Below are 12,778 nucleotides of genomic sequence, written 5' to 3'. Positions count from 1 at the left end.
CTGCGGCAAAGTCAGGACATATCCAGCGAGTGTCAGTTTGGAGTATTTTGTGTGGCAAGGCTCAGGACTTCTACCGGCATGATGAATTTAGAACAGGGGTCTTCAAACTTGGTCCTTTTATGACTTGTGGACTTCAACTCCCAGAATTCCTCAGCCAGGCATGCTGGCTGAGGAATTCTGGGAGTTGAACTCCACAAGTCATAAAAGGGCCAAGTTTGAAGACCCCTGATTTAGAATATATCACAACGCAGCTCTTAACCCTTTCTAATTGGACTGAGTTGGATTCTTGCAATACGGTAACAGGTTGGAATCTGCTTGTAAGAAAGAAGGTTTCTTCTTCCCTTTCATTTAAGGAGGTATTGATAGCTGGGTTCTAGACAACACGGCCTTAGACAGGTAATCTTCAACCTAAGACCATAACTGAGCTCAAAATTTGTGTTGCTAAGTGAGGCATATGTTAAGTGAGTTTTCCCCCAACTTTTTTGTCACAGTTGTTAAGTGAATCACTGCAGTTGTTAAATTAGTAATACAGTTGTTAAGGGGTTGACGTGATGCCGGGACATTGCAACCATCATAAATATGAGTCAGTTGCCAAGCGTCTGAAGTTTAATCACACGAACAAGGGGCCCCTGCAACGATTGTGTGAAAAATACAGCCATATTTAACTTAACAACTGCAGCGATCCACTTAACAACTGTTACAAGAAAAGTCGTAAAATAGGGAAAATCACTTTTTTCCAGTGCCATTATAACTTTGAACAGTCACTAAATGAACTGTTGTAAGTCGACTACGTTTATAAGCTCCCATGTTGAGAATATGATGCAGGAAAAGTAGGGGAAATTATAATATTTTAGCAGTGCAGATAAATACTCATGAGTCACATTCATGACATGGGTAGCTGCACAAAGAACTCTTTATGGAACAGTTTGTTAAGTTCTTTAAAACAACTTCAGCTTCCTTTTGGGGCTTGGATGTTTGTGCTGTTACTTGGCCAGTATTATCCTTTTATGTTTATTCTGGATCACGGTGTTCCTCTTAATGACTTCTGCCTAGTATCCTTACTGAACTAGCAGAGCACTGGATTTAAGCTAGAATTGCCTTAACTATTTCCTCACTCAGCCACAGTGTGTTTTTTTTGGATAATCTTGAATTATTTACATGCAGGCAAATGTCTATGGACATTCTCAGTCACCGTGGTCATGACTGTCCCAAAAGTGCTTTTTCAAGAGGCAATTGGACTGCCTTGTTTTTCTTTGAAGACGTTTCACTTCTTATCCAAGAAGCTTCTTCAACTCTGACTGGATGGTGGGGAACGGAAGGATTTATACTCCTTGCAGACAGCTGGTTATTTGCATTCTTTTAGAGAGTCATTGTGGCCATTTGGAGGTTTACCTGTGTCCTCAGGGTCACCTGAGTAGTGCAAATATGTGTGGAGCCTTCTTGGCTACAGGATGTTTTCTGCCCTGTGCCCCTTCACTGTTGAAGAATATATGCAGGCGACTTAATCTTTATAAGTCCTTGTGTGAATATAAATAGGAAAGGCCAAGGGCGAAGAGCTAGATTAAAAAATATATATTAAGTACAATAAAGATAGTATTCTGCTTTTTATGTCAGCTGTCAGGGCATCTTATGTGGGGATATCTGCACATTTTATCTTCACAACAATTCTTTGAGGTAGATTGGCTAAGAGAGACTGAATTGTCTCCAAAGTAAACCAGTGAATTCTCTTTGTATGGAACCTTGAACCTAAGTCTCTCCAGTGCAAATCCAAAATCTAAATGTCACACTGTTCTAGCTCTCTATAGCACTTTATATTAATACTTCCTGCAACTTACTACAAATCACTGAATTTAAAGAAAACAGAGGTAAAATTAAGGTGTTTCAGTTCTCCTTGATATTCAAGAAAACATGTATTTTTAGTAAGCCATAACTTGTCAAGACTCAAGAGTAATTATCAGGAATTTTAATAGCTAAAGGCTATTTTTCCCAAGCCTGAGATTCAGAAAATGATATGTTTCTTGCTTGATGTAAATGAGGCGTATGTATTAAAGATGCAGTCATTGGGCCCATGTTACTGAATACAAGTGTACTTCATTAACATACCTGTTTGAACAAGCCGGCCTGGCCTGAGGGGGGATTGGTGGGGTTTTTTACTATCATTTTATTGGGGTTTTTATTAATGTACCAACTGTTTTTATGGGCATGTATTTAATTATCTTTTAATTTTTGTAACTCTGTGTTTTATTCTTGCCCTGTACACCGCCCTGAGTCCTTCGGGCGGTATAGAAATATTAATAAATTAATTAAATTAATTAAATTAGTTTTGTGTTTAAAGAAGTGCAAATTGTGTGAATTATATTTATTGCTTTTTAAAATGCATGTTCTGCTCTTCAATAATACATTTTCCCAGATCAACTGATACTATAGTGTACTATAATCACAAGACAACCATTTTAAAATTAAAATAATGATGAAAAATAATACACAGTAAAAGTATGAAGGCCAGACATAGGTTTTAAAACTTCATTGTAAAATCCAAAGTCAAAATATTTATTAAGAGAATAAAAGCAATTTTTTTGTTTTCAGTGATGTGAAAGATAATATTCAGAAAGATTCACGCCGAAAATGGTTAACAGCAGCTTTCCTTGTCTCATCTGCCACGCTGGGTTATCTTTTGAGTAGAAGCTACTTGTTCAGTGAAGATGGAGTTACAGAAGTATTGGCTTCTCATGGTGAAAGTATCCCAGACAAATTCATTGAAGTATCCTGCTCAGAGGATTATGACAGCCATAAACGGTTTGAAGGTATTGAATAATATGACCTGCGTTGGTGCTTTTTTAATAGTAATTTTATTAAAAATTACAATTACAGTGATAAACATTAATTCAAATTAAAAAAAGAAAAAAATAGGTGCAAAAAAATTAGAAAAGAAACAATAACACAATATGTGTGTGTGTGTGTGTGTAAATTTTTTGGTTTTACACAAATATGAGCTGTCACTTCTGTGACTACTGCCTGTTGATGGCCTTGGGTTAGGCTGAAACAGGAAATAAGATTTCTCCCATGTTTGGGGCTTAGCAAAGTAATCTAAATACTTAACAAACATTATATATATATATATATATATATATATATATATATATATATATATATATATATATATATATATATATATATATACATACACACACACACACACATATACATACATACACACACACACACACACACACACACACACACACACATATATATATATATATATATATATATATATTTGTTTTCGTAGATTCTCGCGGGTGTCTGTATGTGTAGATCTAGAGTCTCGGGTTTCTTCCCGCGTTCCTTTCATCTTCAGAAAGTTGTGGCGACGTTTCGACGAAATCCCATCCGTCATCATCAGGCCGGAGTGTTCCTCCTGCTGCTTCCAGGAGCAATGCGTGGTCTGGCTGTTCCTTTCCTTCCAACTGCCGGTGGGGCTGTGTTCTGAGGCGTGGCTGTCTTCTGATTGGGTGGATGCGTGGTTGTCTTCTGATTGGTTGGAGGCGTGGCTGTCTTCTGATTGGGTGGATGCGTGGTTGTCTTCTGATTGGTTGGAGGCGTGGCTGTCTTCTGGTTGGGTGGGGTGTGTTCTGAATGGGTGGGGTTTTTTGTTGTGTTGTAATATCCTGAGTGTTGTGATTTGGTGTCCTGAGGAGTGGGCTGTGTAGTGGCCTCCAGAGCTGGCCCCATGGAAGAAAGGAGCTAGAAAACTTCCTGACACACCTGAACAGCCTACATCCCAAAATAAAATTCACCATGGAGATTGAAACAAACAACCAGTTACCTTTCCTGGATGTACTTATATACAAAAAACAAAACGGCACCCTAGGACACACAGTCTACCGAAAGAAAACACACACCAACCGTTACCTCAATGCGCAATCACATCATCACCCAGCACAAATAAATTCAGTAGCCAAAACACTAATAACAAGAACCAGATGCCTTGCGGATGAAACACATATACAAACAGAACTACACACCCTGACAGACATATTGACAGCAAACAAGTTCCAAAAAAACAAAATCACCAATATGATTCAGCAGGGGACTCCGAAACAGAAAAACATCCAAGAAGAAGAACAGAACAACGGACGAGCCATCTTGCCCTACATAAAAGGAACAACCGACAAAATCAGTAAAGTACTACGCAAACATAACATCAAAACCGCATTTAACACTGACAGAAAGATATCAACCATCCTGAGAAACCCCAAAGACAAAATAGAACTGGAAAACCAGGGCATATACCAAATCCCATGCGCCTCCTGTCCAGCAACATACATCGGACAGACTAACAGAAGAATAGAGGTACGTGTAGAAGAACATAAGAACTCAGTACAGAAGAAAGATCACACATCTTCACTAGTACAACACATAAACACTACGGGACACAACATCAATTTTGAAGGTACAAAAACAATCGCCAAAATAGAACATCTCAATAGCAGAATAATCAGAGAAGCCATTGAAATAGAAAAACACCCAGACAGTATGAACAAGCGAGACGACACCTCCCGCCTACATGCCATTTGGAAACCAGCATTGATAGAGAAACGAATTTCAGCAAACAAGGATTTAAAAAACCAACAAACAACCCCAAATGCCACCAGCCCCAGCAAGACTCATCCACACCCAGAACAAAAACTCTCCCACATAAAAGACAGAACAAGTCAAGCAAAAGTGCCATCACCCAAACAGAAGAACGCACACACGAACCTGACTGACCCATACCAGAGATACATAGCAGGTCCTCGAACTCGGAGCCAAACCAAAGCTCTGGAGGCCACTACACAGCCCACTCCTCAGGACACCAAATCACAACACTCAGGATATTACAACACAACAAAAAACCCCACCCATTCAGAACACACCCCACCCAACCAGAAGACAGCCACGCCTCCAACCAATCAGAAGACAACCACGCATCCACCCAATCAGAAGACAGCCACGCCTCCAACCAATCAGAAGACAACCACGCATCCACCCAATCAGAAGACAGCCACGCCTCAGAACACAGCCCCACCGGCAGTTGGAAGGAAAGGAACAGCCAGACCACGCATTGCTCCTGGAAGCAGCAGGAGGAACACTCCGGCCTGATGATGACGGATGGGATTTCGTCGAAACGTCGCCACAACTTTCTGAAGATGAAAGGAACGCGGGAAGAAACCCGAGACTCTAGATCTACATATATATATATATATATATATATATATATCACCCTTCATCACAATTATAAAAAATTGTAGTAACCTCTCTTAAAATACAACAAATGGATCTTTTCTTCCCATATTCCATCTCTTTATAAACAAATCCTTAAAACCTTATCATTCCAGTCCTGATGTCAGCAAAAATTCCATTAAGAGGTTACCAGAAATAATACTAACATGTCTATTTTAACCTTGATGGAATGAAACCAACTCTTATTTTCCTTTCTTTATTTCTAACAGTTTTTTTACAACTGTTTGTCACGTGACTGTGATTGATGACACCTTTACTGGAAACCAGTCTTTTTACTTCCATTTTATTGCAAAAACCAGCCATAGCAAATAATAATTTTGCTTAAAAACCAGTATAAAAAAGGTCATTAAAACAGGTCTAGTCACATGATGATCCACTTTATAACCAACACGATTTATAACCATAACTGCCAGGCTCAATTATAGTTGTAAGTCAGGGACTCTATAATTTGGTATTTTACAGTGGAAAATAAGATTCAATAATTTTTCATGATTTCTACACAATATCCTACCTTATGTCCAGGATTTATATCTGATTCAGAGATTTCTAAAAGTCAGTGACAATGTTTTTAGGTACCATAAAAGTCCAAAGGTAGAGTCTATAAGATCCTTACATGGGATTTCCATAAACCGAAGTAAGAAAGCACATACATGGACAGGACTATAAGAATCACAAAATTTAATATTATTATAATGACTTTGAGCCATGGATCAATGTCACTACTCTGGATTTAGGTATGAGATTGACCCCAAGCCAAATCATTAGGTACCTTTCTGTCTGTAAACCACACAGATAAAATTGCTGATTTATTGTTACATACTACTGGCATGAAGGATGGATCCTTTATATTTTTACAGAAGATTTCACTCAAAATAACCTTTAAATTACAAATCATTTCTGTAATGATTTGCTGCAATGAGGCAAAAGTATAACAGATTCACTGGTGTCAATGGACCTTATATAGGATCTGAACTGGCATGACAAATCACATATGTAGTATGTTCATATAATTAAACCAAGTTTTAAAAATTACACAGTATATATTGTACATTGCAAATATGGCAGAAAATTATACATCCATTATGAAATCATAGACTACATCCATGCAATCATATGGATCTTCGTGATATTTACAAAAAAACTAAAGCGCTATTGTCAGTGTTACTAATTCAAGCTATGGCTCTTCTGGTTTTTATAGGAGTTCAAAGGATGTTTTTTTTCCCCTAGTATGTGGAAGAAGGCCCTCACTTTTATGACTTCTGAGTGTTTCCTTTGGAGAATTATAAGCTATATTCATTCAGAGAGATGTTATAGTAAAAATCATGTACTATTAGCAATATGTAAGTGCAAAAACTCGAATTTCAAGTCATAGCCTTATTTGGGGGAGGGATTGTACAAAAGATTCCCTTAAAGGAGTATCAACTCACAGACTACATCTGTATCTAAGGGATGCAGAAGGGGAAAAAAACCCTATCCAGTCAATGCTGCTATAGCATAAAATGGGAAATTTGCAAAACAAACTTGAATCTATCACAAATATCCATAGTTTTACATACTGATGATGTTACTCACCAGTTCTGTTGAGTCTCTGGAGTCAGATGAGATTTTATGGCTGCATGGGGAAACTTTCTCATAAAATATGCATGTAAATTTTAAACACCCTATGTCTTGGATCCATATTTTTATATGATACCTCTCTGAAATACAGATCCCATGATTCTTATAGTTGTCTGCTTGTGCCAATATAATCTGATTCAAAAGTTCACCTTCTCTAAAAACAAGTTTTCATAATTCATTATTTATAATTGTGATTTTGTACCTTCAGAATCACTAAGTTGAAATCAGAACTAAAAATTGGAATCAAAAATAGTCATTGGTGCTTTTAATTGTAGAGGTAGATACTTGATTTCATACAGAATGAAATAATACATAGGATTTATGTCTCACATTTGTGTTTTTGCGCTTGTTAGATACATGCACGGAATAATGTTTTTAGATTCATTTTTTTTATTTTTGGGATACAATTTTTACTGACAATTGGTTTTTGAGGGTGAAATTACAGTTTTAACATGCTTTGAAAGGAGAGGTTTGGATTTTCAATACTAAAAATGAATTTAATTTTAAAGTATTTTACCTTTTAAAAATACTTTATTTTGACCTATTCAAATACATATTCTTAAATGAATATATTCTGATCATACTCTGCTGGATCAATTCAGTCTATTCCTGAATGGCTGCTCGTTTTTTGCATTTCTGTTGCAATTTTCATATTGCCAAGTTTCCACTTGGGGGCACCCGTGGGATGCATTTGACAGTGTTCCCTATTCTGTAACCTGACTGCAAAGTTTCTTAAATATATCAAAATTCAGTTTGATGCTTGCCTAGATCACATCTACACTGTACGTTTGATGAGAATCCTGGGAGCTGTAATTTATCTCCAGTCTTTTTCAGGGTTTATCTATTGCTTTGGTAATTTACTGTAATAGTATTCCTTCCTAAACCTGTGTAATGCTGCTTTCTTTTATCTGCTTTAGTTTTGAGAAGACTACCTATGTCTGTAACTCTGTCTAAGATTCCTCAGGGATCTACATATAGTCCTGTTCATTCCTATTTAACATTTTTATGTACTCACTAGGTGAGCTTACCTGTTGTCATTGGGTTTAGTATCACCAATATACTGATGATACTCATGTATGTATCTCAACCCAGGGTCATTCAAGTGATGTTTTCTATCCCAGTATCTCGGGGTCATGGGAGCCTGGGTGGGGAAGAACAAATTTGAAAAGAAACTAAATTGAATGGCAATGGACTCCAGGGGGTCTCTGGGTACTGGGACCTCTATTTGGGGGATTGGGTTGCATTTCTCCAGACAGAACTGGGGTAGATTTTTGGTGTCTCTTGGATTTTGAAGAGCAGCAGAAGTGATAGTGAGAAGGACTTTTGCAAAAAAAAACATCTTGTGTATTGGTTATGCCCCTTCTTGGATTGAAATATTCTGTTCATGGTCACTTATGCCTCAGGTACTTCCTGTTTGGACTATTGCAATGTGCTATGCCTAGGGCTGCCCTTGAAGACTTATTAGGTCCAGAATGTGGCAGCATAGGTAGTCATAGTCTGCAAAATGCACTTGCTCTCAGTAGACTTCTAAATAATTCAAATTACTGGTTACTACTTATAAAGCTCTTTATGGTACAGATTCAAATTACAGTTGCAAGAAAAAGTATGTGAACCCTTTGGGATTACGTGGAGTTTTGCATGAATTGGCCATAAAATGCGCTCTAAATGTCATGTAAGTCACAACAATAGAAAAACACAGTCTGCTTAAAATAATACTACACAAACATTAGCTGTTGTCATGTTTTAATTGAACATAAGATGGAAACATTCACAGTGCTGGGTGGAAAAAGTATGTGAACCTTTGGACTTAATAACTGGTTGACCCTCCTTTGGCAGCAATAACATCAACCAAACGTTTCCTGTAGTTGCAGATCAGACCTGCACAACGATCTGGAGTAATTTTGGACCACTCCTCTTCACAAAACTGTTTCAGTGTAGCAATATTCTTGGGATGTCTGGTGTGAATCGCTCTCTTAAGGTCATGCCACAGCATTTCAATCGGGTTGAGGTCAGGACTCTGACTGGGCCACTCCAGAAGGTGTATTCTGTTCTGTTGAAGCCATTGTTTTGTTGAATTACTTGTGTGCTTTGGGTCATTGTCCTGTTGCATCACCCATCCTCTGCGGAGCTTCAGTTGGCGGACAGATGGTCGTACATTTTCCTGCAAAATGTCCTGATAAACTCTGGAATTCATTTTCCCATCAATGACAACAATCCATCCAGGCCCTGAGGCAGCAAAGCAGCCCCAAACCATGATGCTTCCTCCGCCATGTTTTACACTGGGGATGAGGTTTTGATGTTGGTGTGCTGTGCCTTTTTTTCTCCACACATAGTGTTGTGTGTTTTTCCCAAACAACTCAATTTTGGTTTCATCTGTCCACAGTATATTTTGCCAGTAGTGCTGTGGAACATCCAGGTGCTCTTTTGCAAACTTCAAATGTGCTGCAATATTTTTTTTGGACAGCAATGGCTTCCTCCGTAGTGTCCTCCCATGTACTCCATTCTTGTTTAATATTTTCCTTATTGTAGATGTGTCAACAAAAATGTTAGCGTGTGCCAGAGATTTCTGTAGGTCTTTAGCTGACATTCTAGGATTCTTCTTTACCTCATTAAGCATTATGCGCTGTGCTCTTGCAGTCATTTTTACAGGACGACCACGCCTAGGGAGAGTAGCAACAGTACTAAACTTTCTCCATTTGTAGACAGTCTGTCTTACCGTGGACACATGAACATCAAGGCTTTTGGAGATACTTTTGTAACCCTTTCCAGCTTCATGCAAGTCAACAATTCATGATCGTAGGTCTTCTGAGAGCTCTTTTCTGTGAGGCATGGTTCACATCAGACCAGTAAACCCAAAACAGGTGTGTGTTTTTAAAGGGCAGGACAGCTGTCAGCAACACATCCAATATCATCACACTGATTGGAGTCAAGGTTGGCTCACTCCTGGCTCCAATTAGCTCTTGGAGAAGTCATTAGGCTAGGGGTTCACATACTTTTTCCACCCTGCACTGTGAATATTTACATGTTATGTTCAAATAAAACATGACAACAGCTAATGTTTGTGTAGTATTATTTTAAGCAGACTGTGTTTTTCTATTGTTGTGACTTACATGATGTTTAGAGCGCATTTTATGGCCAATTCATGCAAAACTCCATGTAATCCCAAAGGGTTCACATACTTTTTCTTGCAACTGTATAGTTTAGATTGCCTGTCTTCAATAGTTTCTGCCAATTCCATATAGTAGGAATTGTGATTTTTCTGTCACAATACCTGCTGTATGGAAACTTTCCACCTGATTCAGATGGCCCTAACCCTGCTGTTCTTTTATAAAATTTTGAAAACCTGTTTTGTCCCCAAGCATTGGACCACGGGAGTGGATAATTTCAACTTATGGTTATGATTTCAGCCTTGCTGTAATGTGTTTCCTATTATTTTATCTTGGTCTTTTTCTGTTTGGTTTTTAATTTTGTATAAGCTGCCTAGCTTGCAGACTGGTACTACATTTGCACCCCCAACATCATTTTAGAATCTAACACAAAATGCTGCAGGGTTCTCTGGTATACCGTATATACTTGAGTATAAGCCGAATTTTTCAGCCCACTTTTTGGGCTGAAAAATTCCACTTCGGCTTATACTCCAGTCAACAAAAAAAACTTACCGAGGACTTGTGCGCGGCCGAGGCTTTGGTGCTTCCGGGATCGCCCGCACCTCTCCCAAGCCACCGCCGTCCGAGACCTGCCGAAGTTTGGGGAGGTTTGGGGAGGTGCGCGCGCACCTCCCCAAACTCCGCGCCTTGCCTGCCTGCTTCTTTCCGCAGCGGAAAGAAGCAGGCAGGCAGGGCGCGGAGGAACGGATACTTGCCGACGTTTGGGGAGGTTTGGGCGCCTCCCCAAACCTCGGCAGGTCTCCGTTCCTCCGCGCAGACCTGCCGACGTTTGGGGAGGTTTGGGCGCCTCCCCAAACCTCCCCAAACCTCGGCAGGTCTCCGTTCCTCCTGCCGACCTTTGGGGAGGTTTGGGCGCCTCCCCAAACCTCCCCAAACCTCGGCAGGTCTCCGTTCCTCCTGCCGACCTTTGGGGAGGTTTGGGCGCCTCCCCAAACCTCGGCAGGTCTCCGTTCCTCCTGCCGACCTTTGGGGAGGTTTGGGCGCCTCCCCAAACCTCCCCAGGTCTCCGTTCCTACTGCCAACCTTTGGGGAGGTTTGGGCGCCTCCCCAAACCTCGGCAGGTCTCCGTTCCTCCTGCCGACCTTTGGGGAGGTTTGGGCGCCTCCCCAAACCTCGGCAGGTCTCCGTTCCTCCTGCCGACCTTTGGGGAGGTTTGGGCGCCTCCCCAAACCTCCCCAAACCTCGGCAGGTCTCCGTTCCTGTTTGGGGAGGTTTGGGCGCCTCCCCAAACCTCCCCAAACCTCGGCAGGTCTCCGTTCCTCCGCGCAGACCTGCCGACCTTTGGGGAGGTTTGGGCGCCTCCCCAAACGTCCCCAAACCTCGGCAGGTCTCCGTTCCTGTTTGGGGAGGTTTGGGCGCCTCCCCAAACCTCCCCAAACCTCGGCAGGTCTCCGTTCCTCCGCGCAGACCTGCCGACCTTTGGGGAGGTTTGGGCGCCTCCCCAAACGTCCCCAAACCTCGGCAGGTCTCCGTTCCTGTTTGGGGAGGTTTGGGCGCCTCCCCAAACCTCCCCAAACCTCGGCAGGTCTCCGTTCCTCCGCGCAGACCTGCCGACCTTTGGGGAGGTTTGGGCGCCTCCCCAAACCTCCCCAAACCTCGGCAGGTCTCCGTTCCTGTTTGGGGAGGTTTGGGCGCCTCCCCAAACCTCCCCAAACCTCGGCAGGTCTCCGTTCCTCCGCGCAGACCTGCCGACCTTTGGGGAGGTTTGGGCGCCTCCCCAAACGTCCCCAAACCTCGGCAGGTCTCCGTTCCTGTTTGGGGAGGTTTGGGCGCCTCCCCAAACCTCCCCAAACCTCGGCAGGTCTCCGTTCCTCCGCGCAGACCTGCCGACCTTTGGGGAGGTTTGGGCGCCTCCCCAAACGTCCCCAAACCTCGGCAGGTCTCCGTTCCTGTTTGGGGAGGTTTGGGCGCCTCCCCAAACGTCCCCAAACCTCGGCAGGTCTCCGTTCCTCCGCGCAGAGGAACGGAGACCTGCCGAGGTTTGGGGAGGTTTGGGGAGGCGCCCAAACCTCCCCAAACAGGAACGGAGACCTGCCGAGGTTTGGGGAGGTTTGGGGAGGCGCCCAAACCTCCCCAAACGTCGGCAGGTCTGCGCGGAGGAACGGAGACCTGCCGAGGTTTGGGGAGGTTTGGGGAGGCGCCCAAACCTCCCCAAACAGGAACGGAGACCTGCCGAGGTTTGGGGACGTTTGGGGAGGCGCCCAAACCTCCCCAAAGGTCGGCAGGTCTGCGCGGAGGAACGGAGACCTGCCGAGGTTTGGGGAGGTTTGGGGAGGCGCCCAAACCTCCCCAAACAGGAACGGAGACCTGCCGAGGTTTGGGGAGGTTTGGGGAGGCGCCCAAACCTCCCCAAACGTCGGCAGGTCTGCGCGGAGGAACGGAGACCTGCCGAGGTTTGGGGAGGTTTGGGGAGGCGCCCAAACCTCCCCAAACAGGAACGGAGACCTGCCGAGGTTTGGGGACGTTTGGGGAGGCGCCCAAACCTCCCCAAAGGTCGGCAGGTCTGCGCGGAGGAACGGAGACCTGCCGAGGTTTGGGGAGGCGCCCAAACCTCCCCAAAGGTCGGCAGGAGGAACGGAGACCTGCCGAGGTTTGGGGAGGTTTGGGGAGGCGCCCAAACCTCCCCAAAGGTCGGCAGGAGGAACGGAGACCTGCCGACGAGCCGCGGCCACACAGGGTATTCCTGTGTATTCAGGCTTGCAGAATGGCGG

General features: G+C 42.8%; 1 protein-coding gene across 1 annotated transcript in view; it reads left to right on the top strand.

The window, feature by feature from the left end:
• Window positions 1-12,778, top strand: part of OGFOD3 (2-oxoglutarate and iron dependent oxygenase domain containing 3) — a 48,117-nt gene that overhangs the window by 410 nt on the left and 34,929 nt on the right. The window contains exon 2 of the mRNA XM_081318013.1: window positions 2,587-2,804. Coding sequence (XP_081174139.1) covers window positions 2,587-2,804 — 218 coding nt within the window. The remainder of the gene's footprint in view (window positions 1-2,586; window positions 2,805-12,778) is intronic.

Source organism: Vipera berus, assembly GCF_964194415.1.
Source record: "Vipera berus genome assembly, chromosome: 2".
NCBI classification, from domain to species: Eukaryota; Metazoa; Chordata; class Lepidosauria; order Squamata; family Viperidae; genus Vipera; species Vipera berus.
The sequence above is the reverse complement of the archived record's forward strand: the minus strand, read 5'-3'. Positions and strand labels throughout refer to the sequence as shown.